Here is a 15,648-nt window from a genome sequence, read left to right on the forward strand (position 1 = left end):
TATTAGTAATGATATTGCCGCCTTTGTCTCTTAACGCATACATCTGGTTGTTGCCGATTCCCAGCTCTTCTTCACTGTTTTTAGGCTTCCTCCGTTCCTGAGAGTATGTTCAATTCTATCCATATTATACTTCCTTATGTCAGCTGTCTTACGCTTGTTGATTAACTTCGAAAGTTCTGCCAGTTCTATTCTAGCTGTAGGGTTAGATGCTTTCATTCATTGGCGTTTCTTGATCAGATCTTTCGTCTCCTGCGATAGTTTGCTAGTATCCTGCCTAACGGAGTTACCACCGACTTCCATCGCACACTCCTTAATGATGCCCACAAGATTGTCGTTCATTGTTTCCACACTGCGGTCCTCTTCCTGAGTTAAAGCGGAATACCTGTTCTCTAGCTTGACTTGGAATTCCTCTATTTTCCCTCTTACCGCTAACTCATTATTCGGCTTCTTATGTACCAGTTTCTTCCGTTCTCTCCTCACGTCTAGGCTAATTCGAGTTCTTACCATCCTGTGGTCACTGCAGCGCACCTTGCCAAGCACGTCCACATCTTGTATGATGCCAGGGTTAGCGCAGAGTATGAAGTCTATTTCGTTTCTAGACTCGCCGTTCGGGCTCCTCCACGTCCACTTTCGACTATCCCGCTTGCGGAAGAAAGTATTCATTATCCTCATATCATTCCGTTCCGCAAACTCTACTAATAACTCTCCCCTGCTATTCCTAGTGCCTATGCCATATTCCTCCACTGCCTTGTCTCCAGCCTGCTTCCTGCCTACCTTGGCATTAAAGTCGCCCATTAGATAGTGTATTTAGTTTTCACTCTACCCATCGCCGATTCCACGTCTTCATAGAAGCTTTCGACTTCCTGGTCATCATGACTGGATGTGGGGGCGTAGACCTGTACAATCTTCATTTTGTACCTCTTATTTAGTTTCACAACAATACCTGCCACTCTCTCGTTAATGCTTTAGAATTCCTGTATGTTACCAGCTATTTTCTTATTAATGAGGAATCCGACGCCTACTTATCTTTTCTCCGCTAAGCCCCGGTAGCCCAGGACGTGCCCGCTTTTTAGCACTGTATGTGCTTCTTTTGGACTCCTAACTTCACTGATCCCTATTATATCCCATTTACTGCCCTCTAATTCCTGCAATAGCACTGCTAGACTCGCCTCACTAGATAACGTTCTAGCGTTAAACGTTGCCAGGTTCGTATTCCAATGGCGGCCTGTCCGGGGCCAGTGATTCTTAGCACCCTCGGCTGCGTCGCAGGTCTGACCGCCGCCGTGGTCAGTTGCTTCACAGCTGCTGGGGACTGAGGGCCGGGGTTTGATTGTGTTGTTCATATAGGAGGTTTTGCCAAGTACTGCGCCAGGGTGGCCAATCCTGCTGTGGTGAGGGAGTGCGCTACCGGGTCTGGTCACCGGGATCAGGCCACACTCCAGGCCTGTTTTATGCAAATTTATCAACACGCGGATCTTTTTTTTTTAATCCGGTGGAAAATTGCCAACCCCGGGATTCGAACCATGGACCTCTTGCACGCAAGGCGGGTGTTCTACCTCTATGCCACCGCTGCCACCCAGCCATATGCAACACAAAAGCATTGTTTTGCGCTAGCAGATTCCAGGTGAGAGAGAGGATGATTATGGAGATGAAGAGACGCTATTTTCTGCAGCAATTTAGGATTAAATTATTCAGTAAATGAATTCGTTAAAAAGAAAGGAGACCAAACGTCGGTGGAAGCACGTCTCCGTATGTTGGGAGAGGAGAGGCAAAAAATAGAGTCCAGGTGGCAGGCGAAGTCACAGCTAAGGGTCGAGAGAATATAAGCGGGAATTTCTGAAACAAGCTTAAATTCAATGTACATGTGTGATGTAGCAAGCAAATCGATTGGAGTCACACCGCCCAGTATGCGGCCTTTGCAGTAGTATAAGCACCCGCCATTCTCGGTAATTGACGTTCACGAAATACCAATCTCGGCAACTACTTATTCGTCGGCCATACCTCGCCGCGTATCCCTTAGTGAGTGGCTCCGTGAACTGCAGCTGGGCTGTCACGACAACTTGCGACCATACTGTTACTCTTGCGGTTAAGGTTGCCATACTCGTGACTCTTGCGTTTGCGGGAATACCATAAACATCTGTTTTCTGTTTGTTGCTGTGTTCATAGAGGAGGTTGTGGCCAAGTACTGCACCAGGGTGTCCAATCCTGCTCTGGTGAGGGAGTGCGTTACAAGTTCTGGTCACAGGGATCAGGCCACACTCCAGGCCTGTTTGTGCAATTTTATCAACACGCGGATTTTTTTTAATCCGGTGGAAAATTGCCGGCACCGGGATTCGAACCACGGACCTCTTGCACGCGAGGCGGGTGTTCTACTTCTATGCCACCGCTGCACCTGGCACGTACGATGGCACGTATCTCTGAGCAAACCTATCCCCTTGCGTGTTGGAAAGTGTGTCACCTTTGACCAATACTGTGTCGGTCACGAACGATTTTGTGCTATTGGCAGCAACGGTGTCAACACGCATGTGTGACTGGCTCTTTTTGCAACTAAGGGTATAAGAAGTCATGTTATTTTTGTATGAGTGAGAGTGGAAGTTTGGGCTTGCACCCGGACAGATGCCTTGGCGTTTCAATAAACCGTCTCTTTACCAGGCAACGGCTCTTCCTTCGCGCTCCCACCGTGCACTCATGTCATTGAGTCGCCGCGACTTCGGACCTTAAACAATTCTAACTAGTGCTGAATATGGCAGACGATAAAGGGCAAACTGACTGTGGCCAAACAATTAAAATTGACGGTTAACTGCACGCTCTGAGAAAACTTCCTTAAGCAAGCGCTCGAAAGCGTTTTATAGCCCTGATCCATTTATCCCGGCGTCCCTAAACACACCCGAGTTGTACAAACGCAGTTGTAAAAGTTGCTATGTACACAAGCTAGCGCATCGGCTTAAGAACGTTCGTTCAAGGTACCACATTATGTTCGTTTTTCTGCGAAACATAAAATAGGTCATATATGCCCGCTACTCGATAGTTTGCTGAATATAAAGCAAGTCTAATACTTACAAGGCACCAACGGCATGGGCGTTATCAGCGTGAGACATTGCACTTGACAGGCGTTCAGCGAGTGCCCAGTTTTCACGATGGAAAATTCAAGCAAGAAATTAATATCTCTTGCTGGACAAAGATGAGCCCCAACGGCTGCCGAGAGCGTTTAAGGTGAGCTAAGCGGTCATCGTTGCAATATTTTTATAATGATGGTGGAATCGCAAAGCATAGTGTTATAATAATGTATATACAATGTATATATATATATATATATATATATATATATATATATATATAGACGAGAAGAAAGGGGGTTAACCGAGGGACCCGATATTTATCAGTCATATAATGAGAAGCCAACAAACACTGACACCAAGTACAACATAGGGGAAATTGCATGTGCTTAATAAATGAAATAAAGTAATGAATAATTAATGGAAATTAAAGTGGATGAAAAAACAACTTGCCGCAGGTGGGAACCGAACCCACAACCTTCGCATGTCGCGTGCGATGCTCTACCAACTGAGCTACCGCGGCGGCGTTTCCCCATCCACTTTCTTGGGTATTTGTGTACTAGTAGAACCCTGGGAGTGTTAGCCAGCGCCCCCTCCCCCACTCACAGGCCTTGGCGGCGGACGTGGAACGTCTTTTTTGCCGCAGGCGTCACGAGAACGTGATCTTTTCGGGGGAAGGCAACTGGTCAATAAACCCACATATGCTACCTGAAGGCATCAATGTTGCCGGATTCGAGACCCAACTGTTTTCATCCACTTTAATTTCCATTAATTAATCATTACTTTATTTCATTTATTAAGCACATGCAATTTCCTCCATGTTGTACTTGGTGTCAGTGTTTGTTGGCTTCTCATTATATGACTAATATATATATATATATATATATATATATATATATATATATATATATATATATATATATATATATATATATGTATATATATATATATATATCCACACAGAGCATTTTAGCTTAGTTATTCCACTTTTTCGGAAATATACCTTTGCTCTGCGAGAATAAACGACGCTGCGTATTTTTTCCGCCCTTCTTGAGCATGTAGAACTATTTTTTATGCACTTAGGTCACTGGTTGCAAGAGACGAAAGATGCCATTTACAGGCTATTTACACTGAATTGGAGCCAGAGCATCAGGCCGACATTCGCTAGCGCCAAAGGCACAAGGTTCTCGCGGGAACCATGCCGCCAATGGGGTCTCCCAACAGTTCCCGTAGCTTTTCGTTGAAACTGTCCCAACTGGTTATCTTGCCGTGGCCACCTAGGGCACATTGCGCATATTCGCGGGCTTCTTTCACGCTTGGAAAAAGCACTTTTGTGCAGCACAAATTGAGGAACAAGCAGTATCGGGAGTTTCTCGTGTCGCTTTACAATTTTCTTATTTGCGCTTTTAATCTGATTATAATACTTGAGAAGTTGATTAATAACTAGAACTTACTATGTAATAAGGTAGAATGACAAAAATAATCTGAGTATCTCCGAGGGACGCCCAGCAACATTACCTTGAGTTCAGTCCAGTTACGTGGCATTCACGTATTTTTAAACTCTGCCTAAAGTTAGGGGCGACACCCTGTATACTATGCACAGCGCATGGCGATTCTTGGAGCTTTGAGAGCATCATTGGTGTTGACAGACTGCACGAATCGAGAGCAGGCTATTGCAGCTGACGGTGGTTCATCGGAGACACAAGTGTGGCCGTCGCCTGTTATACTCGCTGGCGGCCAACTTACAGAACCTGTTAATTTTTACGAATGTGAAACGAAGAAATTGTCATCTGGCAATATTTAAAGCAAAACATTAAAACACCCACTACAGATTTTACGAAAATGGCATTCTCCTGAAACTCAGATACGAGACAGCACATTTCTGTTTCAGATATAATAGCTGTTTGAGAGAAATATTTTCAATAATGAGAAAAAAAAACGCCCTCAGAACTCTCGGCTCTCGTACAGACATAATCGTATGGTTCCCATGAACACCCCGCCTGATGCACTACTTCAGCTGAATAATAAATCATTCTGAATATTACTGCCTTATGACCAAACTACCGACTACAAACTTTTAGGCCGTGAGACTCTAATTGATTTACTTACCGAAAAAGATCCCATGATCCCACAACAAAGCACTGGTTCTTCTAAACACGATAGCAGAAAAGTTCTACCTACTGCCCAAAACACAAACCGAAATCGCGGCAGGCCCATGATTTCACGAATCATAACCACACATTTGTCGGTATGTCGATAGCGTGATCTAAAAAATTCCAACCACTCACCATCCCTGCATGTATCAAAGAGAAAACTCAATTTCTATGTAAGATAGCCGACATCGAGGTTCCCCGCAGTAATATTTTGGTCACTATGGACGTGTCGTCCTGTACACTACTATACTCATACTGACGGCATAAGGTCAATTATTGATATGTGCTACATGCCTCACGACAAACCATTTGAGTTCGTGACTAAAAAATTCACTGACATATTTCGCTCATTTGCTCTTCAACCTCGCTCAGGTATGCACAAGCAGTCTCTTGGAATGGCTGAAGTCATTCAATAAATCAACCTTTGTTTCCTGGAAGGACCGCATCCTTATCGAGAAAATTAGAATTTGTGGTAGATCTCTTTTGGCACCCGTTCTGAGTGCTATACAGGGTGTTTCAAGTAACTTGAACCAAGGATTAAAAAAAATGTGGTTAACCCCAGCTGACTGAAACCAACTACATATGGTTAGCCGTTATGTGCTGCTCCTGAGAGTATATTGATATTCGGCTTACTTACTTCGTTACCTAAGATCAATTGTGCGAAAATTTTAATATTCACGGTAGCGCCAAGTGCGTTTGGTTACTTTGTAGGGGATGTTCAGAAACGAACGATACAATTTTTTTTGTGGCGACGTACATGCTGCGTGGTGATTTTTATGCCGTTCAAAGATAACCCATTAAATATGAAACAAAACCACGTGAATGCGCTCATGCGCCGTTGCTTGCGAAGCTCTCAACCACGTGTCGAGCATACCGGTTGTCAGCGGCGACGGCACTTCCTTTCTATGGGCCACCGTCAACGATCCCGACTCCCCGATGCCTAGGGCCGCTCACTTCGCGGCGGTCCACGCGCACGGTTCTCTCGCGATAACCGCAACGAAGAGCGTTGCAATACGGTAGCGAATGAGCGCAGTCACGTGGTTTTGTTTCATACTTCGCGGGCTTTCTTTAAACGCCAGAAAAATGATCACGCTGTATGCACGTTGTCATCAAAAATTGGGTGGGTCGTTTTTGAATCTCGTCTACAACGTTACGAAACGTACTTGGCCCTAAGATAATATTACACTTTTTGAATAATTGATCTTACTTAATGAACTCAATAAAGGAGTTCTTGCGCAGTCCGCAGATGCCTGAACAGCCGTTTGCGTGAGCATCGCAATGAAGATCACAATATTGTGATGTGACAACTTGACATTCACTGCCACTACTGTCCTGCGACGCTTGCAGCGATTAAAGTCGCACTGAAATACGTGCATGAGAAGTTAACTACATCGAAGATTACCATCTTTACGGATTCCCGCGCTGCCCTTAGCAGGTTACAATGGAGTGAAATTGAGTGCCCAGTTGGGCGCAGCATTACTGACTCGGCGAGCAAAATTTCATCACGTAGGGTTCCTCTCGTTGCTCAATGGATACTATCACATGTAGGAATCGCCGCAAATGAAGGGGCTTATCGACTCGCTGCAACTTGCGCTCATAACAACTGTGACTGCCCAGAAATGTTTTCGCGAATGACACTCGTCTGCTAATGCGTCGCCACCTGCTCAAGCAGCATCCACAACAGCGCGTCCCAAATGGAACGTTACCGCCGCGTGTTCGCGGTCGACGGTTGCCTCGTCGCGCTAGAGCACAACTACTCAAGCTGAGGGTTTGCTGCGTGAACTTGCATCAACGTTTATACAGACAAGGACCTGTGGCAAGTCCATCGTGTACGTCTTGCGGCTGTTGCGAGACACTTCAGCATCTGATATTTGAGTGCCCCGCTTTCAGTGCTCAGCGCATGTCGCTAGTGAGAGACTGTCATCTCCTTGGTCGGCGGTGTACGACACACGACGAATGTTTGTACCCCAGTGGTTGTGCGTCTAAACGTGATCAGCCTCATCGCGCTCTACCTACATGTCTAGAGTTAACTAAGTTAGGTTCTCGCTTGTAGCGTCGAAACAATTCTATTCAACATTCTGTAGTAGCGTGACCTTCAGTGATCGGTCCTACTCTGTGTGATCTGTACTGTGTTCTACTTTATTCTTTAGATTTGTCCTGTTGCTCTTCCTTTCCTCTTTGCTCCTCTCCTTCTTGTCTTCCATTTCTGTGTTGCTGTCACCTCCCTTCCCAAGAGTAGGCAGGCGTTGTGCCCCTTCCGGTGGCAGTTGCGAACCTGCTCCTCGCTTTCCGTTTCCTGTTAATTCTATATAGGTTCAAAACAAATAATAATAATAATAATAATAATAATAATAATAATAATAATAATAATAATAATAATAATAATAATAATAATAATAATAATAATAATAATAATAATAATAATAATAATAATAAATACGGTCTTGGCGCATCCCTTTTCAATGAATACAAAGTGCTTGCTAAGCATAGGACTCTGCTAACTTGTGAAATTATTGAGCATGAAATTATGAGAAAAAAAAACTCGGATATATACGTGTCAGTGCAATTTCCATTGTACTGTTGAAACATGAATTTGGACATCGTGCCTGGCCTTGAGGTACTGGCAGCACGCGCTCGAATCTTATGACAGTGGATGAAGACTATATATGGCTGCCCTTTGTCTTGTTCAATTTCCACCAGTGTACATAAGGAATCCAACGCGAAGATTAAGCTCATTGGCAGTCGCCGATCTTTCACTCTGCCTGTCCTTTTCACTGCCGTATGTGTCCTGTCAACACCATGAAAATCCCCCTTCATTTGTTCTTTATTTCTCGCTTTTATCATACTAATGTGGGCTGGATGGCAGAATAGGCCAAAATACCCTTTTTCTTTTATTTCAGCACAAAAATATTATAGCTTTCTTTGCGCATCTTTTCATCAAGTGGCAAGCATTACGGCGGGTAGGAAGTAAACTAAAATTAACTCGAAGCATGCCTTCTGTTCCGCCTTCCACCCGCAGAGCCTTAGTGATGCTTCAAGAATTTGGAAATTTTTGTCATTTATTTAGGTGGACATAACTGCTGATCGTGTCAGAATTGATACGCCCTTGGACATGCCGCAATTTCGATCGGGATCATGTCCGATCTATGCCCAATATGGCTTCGACACGGGACAGTTGGCACGACATCGTTCTTATTGCTGCACCATAAAAAGGACCAAAAAGAAACTGACACACATATGAGCAAAGTTTAAAATGTTTATTATTCGCTAGCATAGCTCAGATATACGCAAGATGGATAAATGAAAGTAAAAATGCAGCGACAGATGAAAACGAAAGTAATTTATGCAGCTCTGGTCTCACAATGACAAGTATGCTTTGATCTAACCATCGTTTGTGAATTTGAAGATTCTTTCTCTCAGCGCCAGAGAAGGTGCTCTAACCTGGTTTCCTGTGTCATTTTTTGAATGAAATAATCTTCCAAAGTAGAGATACTAGCCGTCATAGAGGCATAACGTAATCGAGGTGTACAGACCGCTTATGTAGATATCTTGGTAAATATTCACAGAGATTCCACGGATACCTTAATTCTACACAAGAAGTAAGGTACCTAAAAAGAAAGGGGTCACACGAGGAGACAGAATCTCTCCACTACTATTCACTGCCTGCTTGGAAGAAGTATTCAAGCTATTCAACTGGGAAGGCATAGGAGTAAGGATCGATGGCGAATACCACAGCAATCTTCGGTTTGCGCTGAGATTGTTCTATTCAGCAACACTGCAGACGAGTTGCAACAAATGATTGCGGACCTAAACAGAGAGAGCGTAAGAATGGGGTTGAAGATTAATCTGCAGAAGACAAAGATAATCTACAATAGCCGGGCAAGGGAACATTAGTTCAGTATCGCCAGTCATTCTCTAGAGTCTTTGAAGAGTACGTTTACCTAGGTCAATTAATCACAGGGAACCCTGATCATGAGAAGAAAATTCATAGAAAAATAAAAATGAGTTAGATCGCATACGGCAGACATTGTCAGCTCCTAACTGGAAGCTTACCATTATCACCGAAAGGTAAAGTGCATAATCAGTGCATTTTGCCGGTGCTGACTCATGGGGCAGAGACCTGGAGATTGACAAAGAAGCTTGAGAGCGAGTTAACGACCGCCGAAAGAGCGATGGAACGAAGAATGCTAGGCATAACGTTTAGAGACAGAAAGAGAACGGGTTGGTGCAGAGAGAAACGGGTATAGCCAATATTTTAATTGATATTAAGAGAAAAAAATTGTGGTGGGCAGGTCATGCAATGCGCCGGTTAGATAAGCGCTGGCCCATTAGGGTGACAGAATGGCTACCAAAAGAAGGGAAGCGCAGTCGAGAACGGCAGAAGACTAGATGGGGCGATCAAATTAGGAAATTCGCGGCCGCTAGTTGGAATCGGTTTGCCCAGGATAGGGGTAATTGGAGCTCGCATGTAGAGGAGTTCGTCGTGCAGTAGACATAACATTGAATGATGATGATGAAGCTTCCGGAATTTCACGCGCTTTGTTTTAGAGCTGCAGAGTGACAAAGCCCTGCTTTCGTTGTAGACTTCTGCGGAAAATAGTTAATAAACGAACAAAGTAAAACATCCGCTCAAACGTAGCTAATTGCTACAAAGGGAACCCATATGGTGGCGGCTCAGTGTGCCGCCAAAAGACCTAGTGGACGGAGCATTTCTGTCGCGTACCTGTGCTCACTTAACCTAATATTAATACATCGGCCTGTAGGCCCTTTGTAGAATTTTCCGTGCGTGTAAGAAATCTTGCAGACAGCTTTGTCGACGTATTCCAAATATCTCTTTACATGGTTTATTTCACATTTTCTTTTGAAAAGGTTTTCTCTGACATTGAATTTTTCGTATAGGCCTTTCACATGTAGAAGAGCTGAAAAGAAAGAAAAAACACATCGGCGCCGTGCCTTTCGCCAATCATTTCAAGCCATGGGATATTTTGTTCATTGAAGGCATCACGCTTACCTTCTTTTGAGCTCGCCATCCTTCGCATTCGCTTTCTTTTTGTTTCCTAAAGCTCTCATGATTTCTTCGGTGACGAATAAGTGGAGTACGATAATCACTGTCCTTCCGCTTCTTAACCTGCCGCTGGATGTGAGTCATATCCTTTTTTTGCGCTTTGTGTTACAGTAGACCGCATTACACTGAACTATGCCGCACCGCAATCATTGCAAAAAAAAAAACATGCCAGCCGATCGGGATTAAATATACTGATTGGTGATAGCGAAGGGCTGTTATCTACCATAGAATTGTGCACCTTCAACTCTGTCTTTGTGCATAAAAAGTCACTTTCTTCACGTACATGCCGGTCTCACTAAGGCATTTGAATGATAATTGCTTTTTCAGGTGCATAACATTCCAATCAGGAATAGGAGGCCATTGGCAAAGTGATTTTGCCGATATGATGCCTTAATGTTCCCTAGCTAGCGCAGGCCAAGCTGTTTCTTTGAAAATGTATTACAAGATACGAAGATTAATGTTTTGTTGGCAATTGCCTTGTGCACACTGGTGAATTTTTCTATCATCTATGAATAGCTATATATTCAATATTATAGCAATGTTTTCTATAACTTGAATCACAAATTCTACAGCTCATTTGAAAGTAATATATTCAACACTTTCCTGCTCCATGTATTTCTCCAGTTTTTCTTTATCCGCTTCAAAGTTCTGCCGCGAAAGGAGAAAACCAACGCGAGAGGAGAATGAGTTCCGCATGAACGACAACAGTGCTCTCGAAAGAGGCTTCAAAGAATGAACACTACTGGGTGGCTGACATTAGGACCACGAAAGTTTGATAAAGCCACGGTCCTACTTGGTCTTTTCTTTTTCGCGTTTACCCAAATAAAAACTGTCACCACCAGCAGATACATGTCACCACGAACATAACAAAGGGAAGCTAGCTTGACGTGCTTGGTGAATCGAGATTACTGTACGAATGTAGCGAGTTCTCACGCGATGCCTTTTCCGGTGTTGCAGGAAAACGTGCATGCTTCTCGGTGCCTGCCTTCTGGCGACGGGTATAACTTCCGCAGAGGGTGCCCCACAGAAAAATGGAACCGCTGCGACCGATTCTGGCGCCGCCGTGGAGGTGTATGGCTGCATGTGTGTGCCCGAAGACGAATGCAAGGATGACACTGTCGAGGAGAAGCCGCCTCAGGTGAGCGTCTCCCCGTGACATTGCAATGTAAGAAAATAGCAGTTTCGACCAAGAGGTGAAGCAATGGTTGTGGAATCAAATTATTAGACAGCAATGCGCAGTAAGCTTAGTACGAGCAGTAAACAGAGCTATACAACAGGACAAAGAGAGGGGCACAAACAACAGCGCTAACAACCAAATGTATTTATTCTTTCATTCAGCATATATATAGTTCACCGCTATCTCGAAGCATAATATCAACAGAATTCAACATGTCCTGTGGCAAAAATTGCAAATAATGCTATAGGAAGGCAATCTTCTTCGGAAGGAGAGAAATGTAGGGAAGGTTTACACATGCTCGGCCGCTATTACGAATGTGGAAAGCTTCGGAAATAAGACGTGCACGGTCATCACCGTATTTTGATAGATAGCTCACATCTTTAAAAGACCGCTTGCAACCGCATTCATTGCAATGCATTGACAACTGACTATCTCAAGCCCGTTTGTCAACTTTGAGTGTTCGCGCATGCGGTCATTGATGCCATGCCCCGTTTGACCGACATAAAAACGCTTGCATGAAAGAGGAATCTTATAAACCACACAGTCACAAGAGTCAGCAAGAAACCTCTGCCTGTGCTGCTGTTTACAACGTTTTTTATTGTTCTCGGTCACCCGATTGACTTGATGCCTCAAGCTACCTAACTTATTTCTGACAGTGAACAGCTACCTAATATCTGGCCTGATGACAACCTTTTTGAGATTACGCGTAACCTGGTGAACATATGGTATAACCACAGCCATCGTGCATTGACCACACCATCCTTCGATTAACCAACCAGCGGTATACATCCGGAGTCGTTAAGCACAAACTGGCTGACCGTCAGAGAATAAGCTGCGTTTCTTAGACTTGGAGCTATTGTTCTCAAGTAATCATGTATGTTGAGGTTATGCTCCTCGGTCTCATAAGAGCCTTCTTCCCTTCCCTTCCGCGCACTCAAACATAGTTATACGCGGTATTGCAAGATCTTGCATGAAGGCGGCCCTCATCAGGTCTTGTGACCACCAAGTAGATGCAAGCTTGAAATTGCAAGTAGCCAGGCTGAAGCTCGCAGCTTTCCCGTTACCGTTTTTAACTAGCATCGCTGAAAGCATCGTAAGAAGCCTTAAAAGAAAGCAAGCGACAGTTACTCACTCTGAAAATCGCATATGGCAAATGGTTGCGGGTATGCCATATGTGCACCAGGTTGCGCATAATCTCAAAAGGTTGGGACCGGGGCAGATGTTTGGTTGCTGTTCACTGCCAGAAATAAGTTATGTAGCCTGAGCCATCAAGTGAATCGGCTGATCAAAAACAACAAAAAACGTTGTAAACAGCAGCACAGGCATATGTTTCTTGCTGACTGCCGTGACTGTGTAGTTTATAAGATTCTTCTTTCATGCAAGCGCTTGACCACATGACCGCTTGACCGTTTGCAAGCATCAATGACCGCATCCGTGAACACTCAAACAAAGTGGAAAAACGAGCTAGAGATAGTCAGTTGCCACTGCATTGCAATGAATGCGGCTGCAAGCGGCGGTCTTTTAAATATGTGACCTATCTGTCAAAATACCACGATGACCGCGCACGTCTTATTTCCGAAGCTTTTCACATTCGTAATATCGGCGAAGCATGTGTAAGCCTTTTTTCCATTTCCCTCTTTCCTAAGAAGATTGCCTCCCTATAGCATTATTTGCAATTTTTGCTGCAGCACAGGATGAATTCTGTTGATTCTATGCTTTGAGATAGCGGTGAAGTATATATATGCTGACTGAAAGAATAAAGACATTTGGTTGTTAGTCAGCGCTGTTGTCTATGTCCGTCTCTTTGTCCTCTTGTTTAGCGCTTTTTACTGCTCGCATGATTTCTAGAGTTTGATCGTTGGTCTCGCGTGATCGCACAGGTAAGAACGGCGCTGGTGACGGTGATAACAGCTTTTATGGCAACGTGATAGGGAGGAGCGCATCCATGGACGCACTAATAAACCCGAGCAGTTTAATGTTCGCCGACCAGCGAGAGCGACCGCGGCACAATGGCACCACCCGCAGTCGGCGCGTTGTTGGAGCACGCGTGTCACAGCTGGTCGTTGGCCCATATGTCCATGGCACTTCCTTGATTTTATTTTGTTCCTCAAGGATCGTGCGAACACAGCACGGGGCACAACACGAATGATGGAAAACAGCAAGCCCCTCAAAAGCCATAGGGCCACAACAACGCAAGCAAGCCACGGCCTCGCTTGCCAACGGCCCCACCGCTACCAGGAAACCATTACAAGATTGCTTACAGACCTAAAGCCGGTGTGAAAGTGTCAAACTGGAAAGACGGAGTGATAGCAGGAGTATTAGCCCAAGCATGCGGAGTCACACCCCAGGAGCTCTACGCCGAGGTGATCATACAGACACAGTGGCAACAAAACTTAATTCTGGCAAGTGCCGAAGAAGAGGATTGCGCACTTAAACTAGCAGAAATAACAAGCATCCAAATAGGACACGAAACATACGAAGTCACACCTTACCTCAAGCCAATTCCGGGCACTGTATGTGGCGTTGTTCACGGAATAGAGGAAGGTACCACCGACGAGCAGCTAGTAGATCTACTAGCAACGACCAACAAGTGCAAAATCCTGTACACTAGAATGCTGGGAAGATCGACGTCGGCAGTGATCACCTTCGAGGGCCCGCACGTTCCGTTCTACGTTAAAGCTGGATGTACGCTCACCCGCTGCAGACCCTACCGAAAGTCAGTGCTGTACTGCAGATCTTGCGGGAAGATTGAACACAGACAAGACATCTGCCCTAATCGAAACGATGAACTATGTGACAACTGCGGAGAACACAACGCTGATCCAAATAACCACCAATGCGAACCGAAATGTAAGCTCTGCGGAATGCCCCATGAAACGGCAAGTAGAGACGGTCGAAGGAAGCTGAAACCGGCGTCACCACCGTTGAGAGCCAGGGAGCGGTCAAGATCGAGACAGAGACGCTTCTGGTACCCGGCCAGCGTAGTATCTATCAACGACAACGAGCACATGATGACCATGCCACCATCGCCACAGTCACCGAATGAGGCCGAGGAGACAAAAAGATCCAGATCCAAGTCGGGATCGCGATCGAGGGAAAGACCACGAGGCAATGGCGAGCGCCCCCGGACAACGGCAACGGGCGTGGAACACGACAACAGCCAGCGCAAGGTAAGCTGGGCCAACGTCGTCAGAGGGCACAATCATACGTCGAAGGAAAATAATGGCGTTCAAACCACAAGACACTGGAGGTACGAAGACACGATAATGATTCTCTGAAGACAGAACGATGAATTGAAGCGAGAGCTAGAACAGCAAAAGAAGAAGACGCAAGAGAAGGAAGCCAGCACAGAAAAACAGCTCGAATACCTGATGCGAGAAATAGAACTACGGAGAGAACAGACCCAGCAATCGCAAACACCCCTACCGCGGCCTTCATCCCCACCCCCACCACCATCACCAACACGACCAGAGCCATCAACACTGTCGAACCAAGCGGTGATAACCCAGAACGACCTCAAGACACTTGAAGACCACATCAACGCCAACGTGACCGTCATGATGGAAACCACACTGTCCACAGTAACGCAGGTTATGCAAAACACGGTAACACAGATGATACAGACTGGCTTCCCATCTCTCAAGAACAAAATAGAGAACCAGATTCAGGCTCTACAGATGAAAATGACACGATCCGGAGAAAGTTTCAGTCAATGCATTCACATGCTAGAAGAAAGAGATAATGGTCGAAAGAAACCTAAGTACCCTGCGAGAGAAGCCAAGATAATGCAGACCCTAAGCGAACAAGATGGCGAGGCAAACTAAAGAGGAAGATGACTACAAGCAACACCCACGGCTAAAAATTTGGCAATGGAACTGTCATTCTATCCGAAGTAAGAGAAGCAACCTTGTACAATTCTGCAAGCAGTTTGACCCATATATTATAGCCTTACAAGACACCGAAGCAGAAGACTTCAAGGTCAGTGGTTGCCTCACTCACGTCACTGACGGTAAAACGAGGACAGCAATCCTGACCAAGAAGGCGATCAACGCTCAACGACACGACATCCAACACCGCATCGAACACACCCTCGTCGAAATCGTACCTGAGAAAAAACAGCAGCAAAGCCTCTTTGTGTTAAACGTGTACAGCCCACTAAAGGACCACCTAAAGGATCTAGACAAGCTTATGAGACAG

General features: G+C 45.0%; 1 protein-coding gene across 1 annotated transcript in view; it reads left to right on the forward strand.

The window, feature by feature from the left end:
* Positions 1 to 15,648, forward strand: part of LOC135910451 (inactive CLIP domain-containing serine protease A3-like) — a 122,007-nt gene that overhangs the window by 24,819 nt on the left and 81,540 nt on the right. The window contains exon 2 of the mRNA XM_065442488.2: positions 11,232 to 11,412. Within this exon, the coding sequence (XP_065298560.1) occupies positions 11,232 to 11,412 (181 nt within the window). The remainder of the gene's footprint in view (positions 1 to 11,231; positions 11,413 to 15,648) is intronic.

Source organism: Dermacentor albipictus, chromosome 8 (genome assembly GCF_038994185.2).
Source record: "Dermacentor albipictus isolate Rhodes 1998 colony chromosome 8, USDA_Dalb.pri_finalv2, whole genome shotgun sequence".
Lineage (NCBI taxonomy): Eukaryota > Metazoa > Arthropoda > Arachnida > Ixodida > Ixodidae > Dermacentor > Dermacentor albipictus.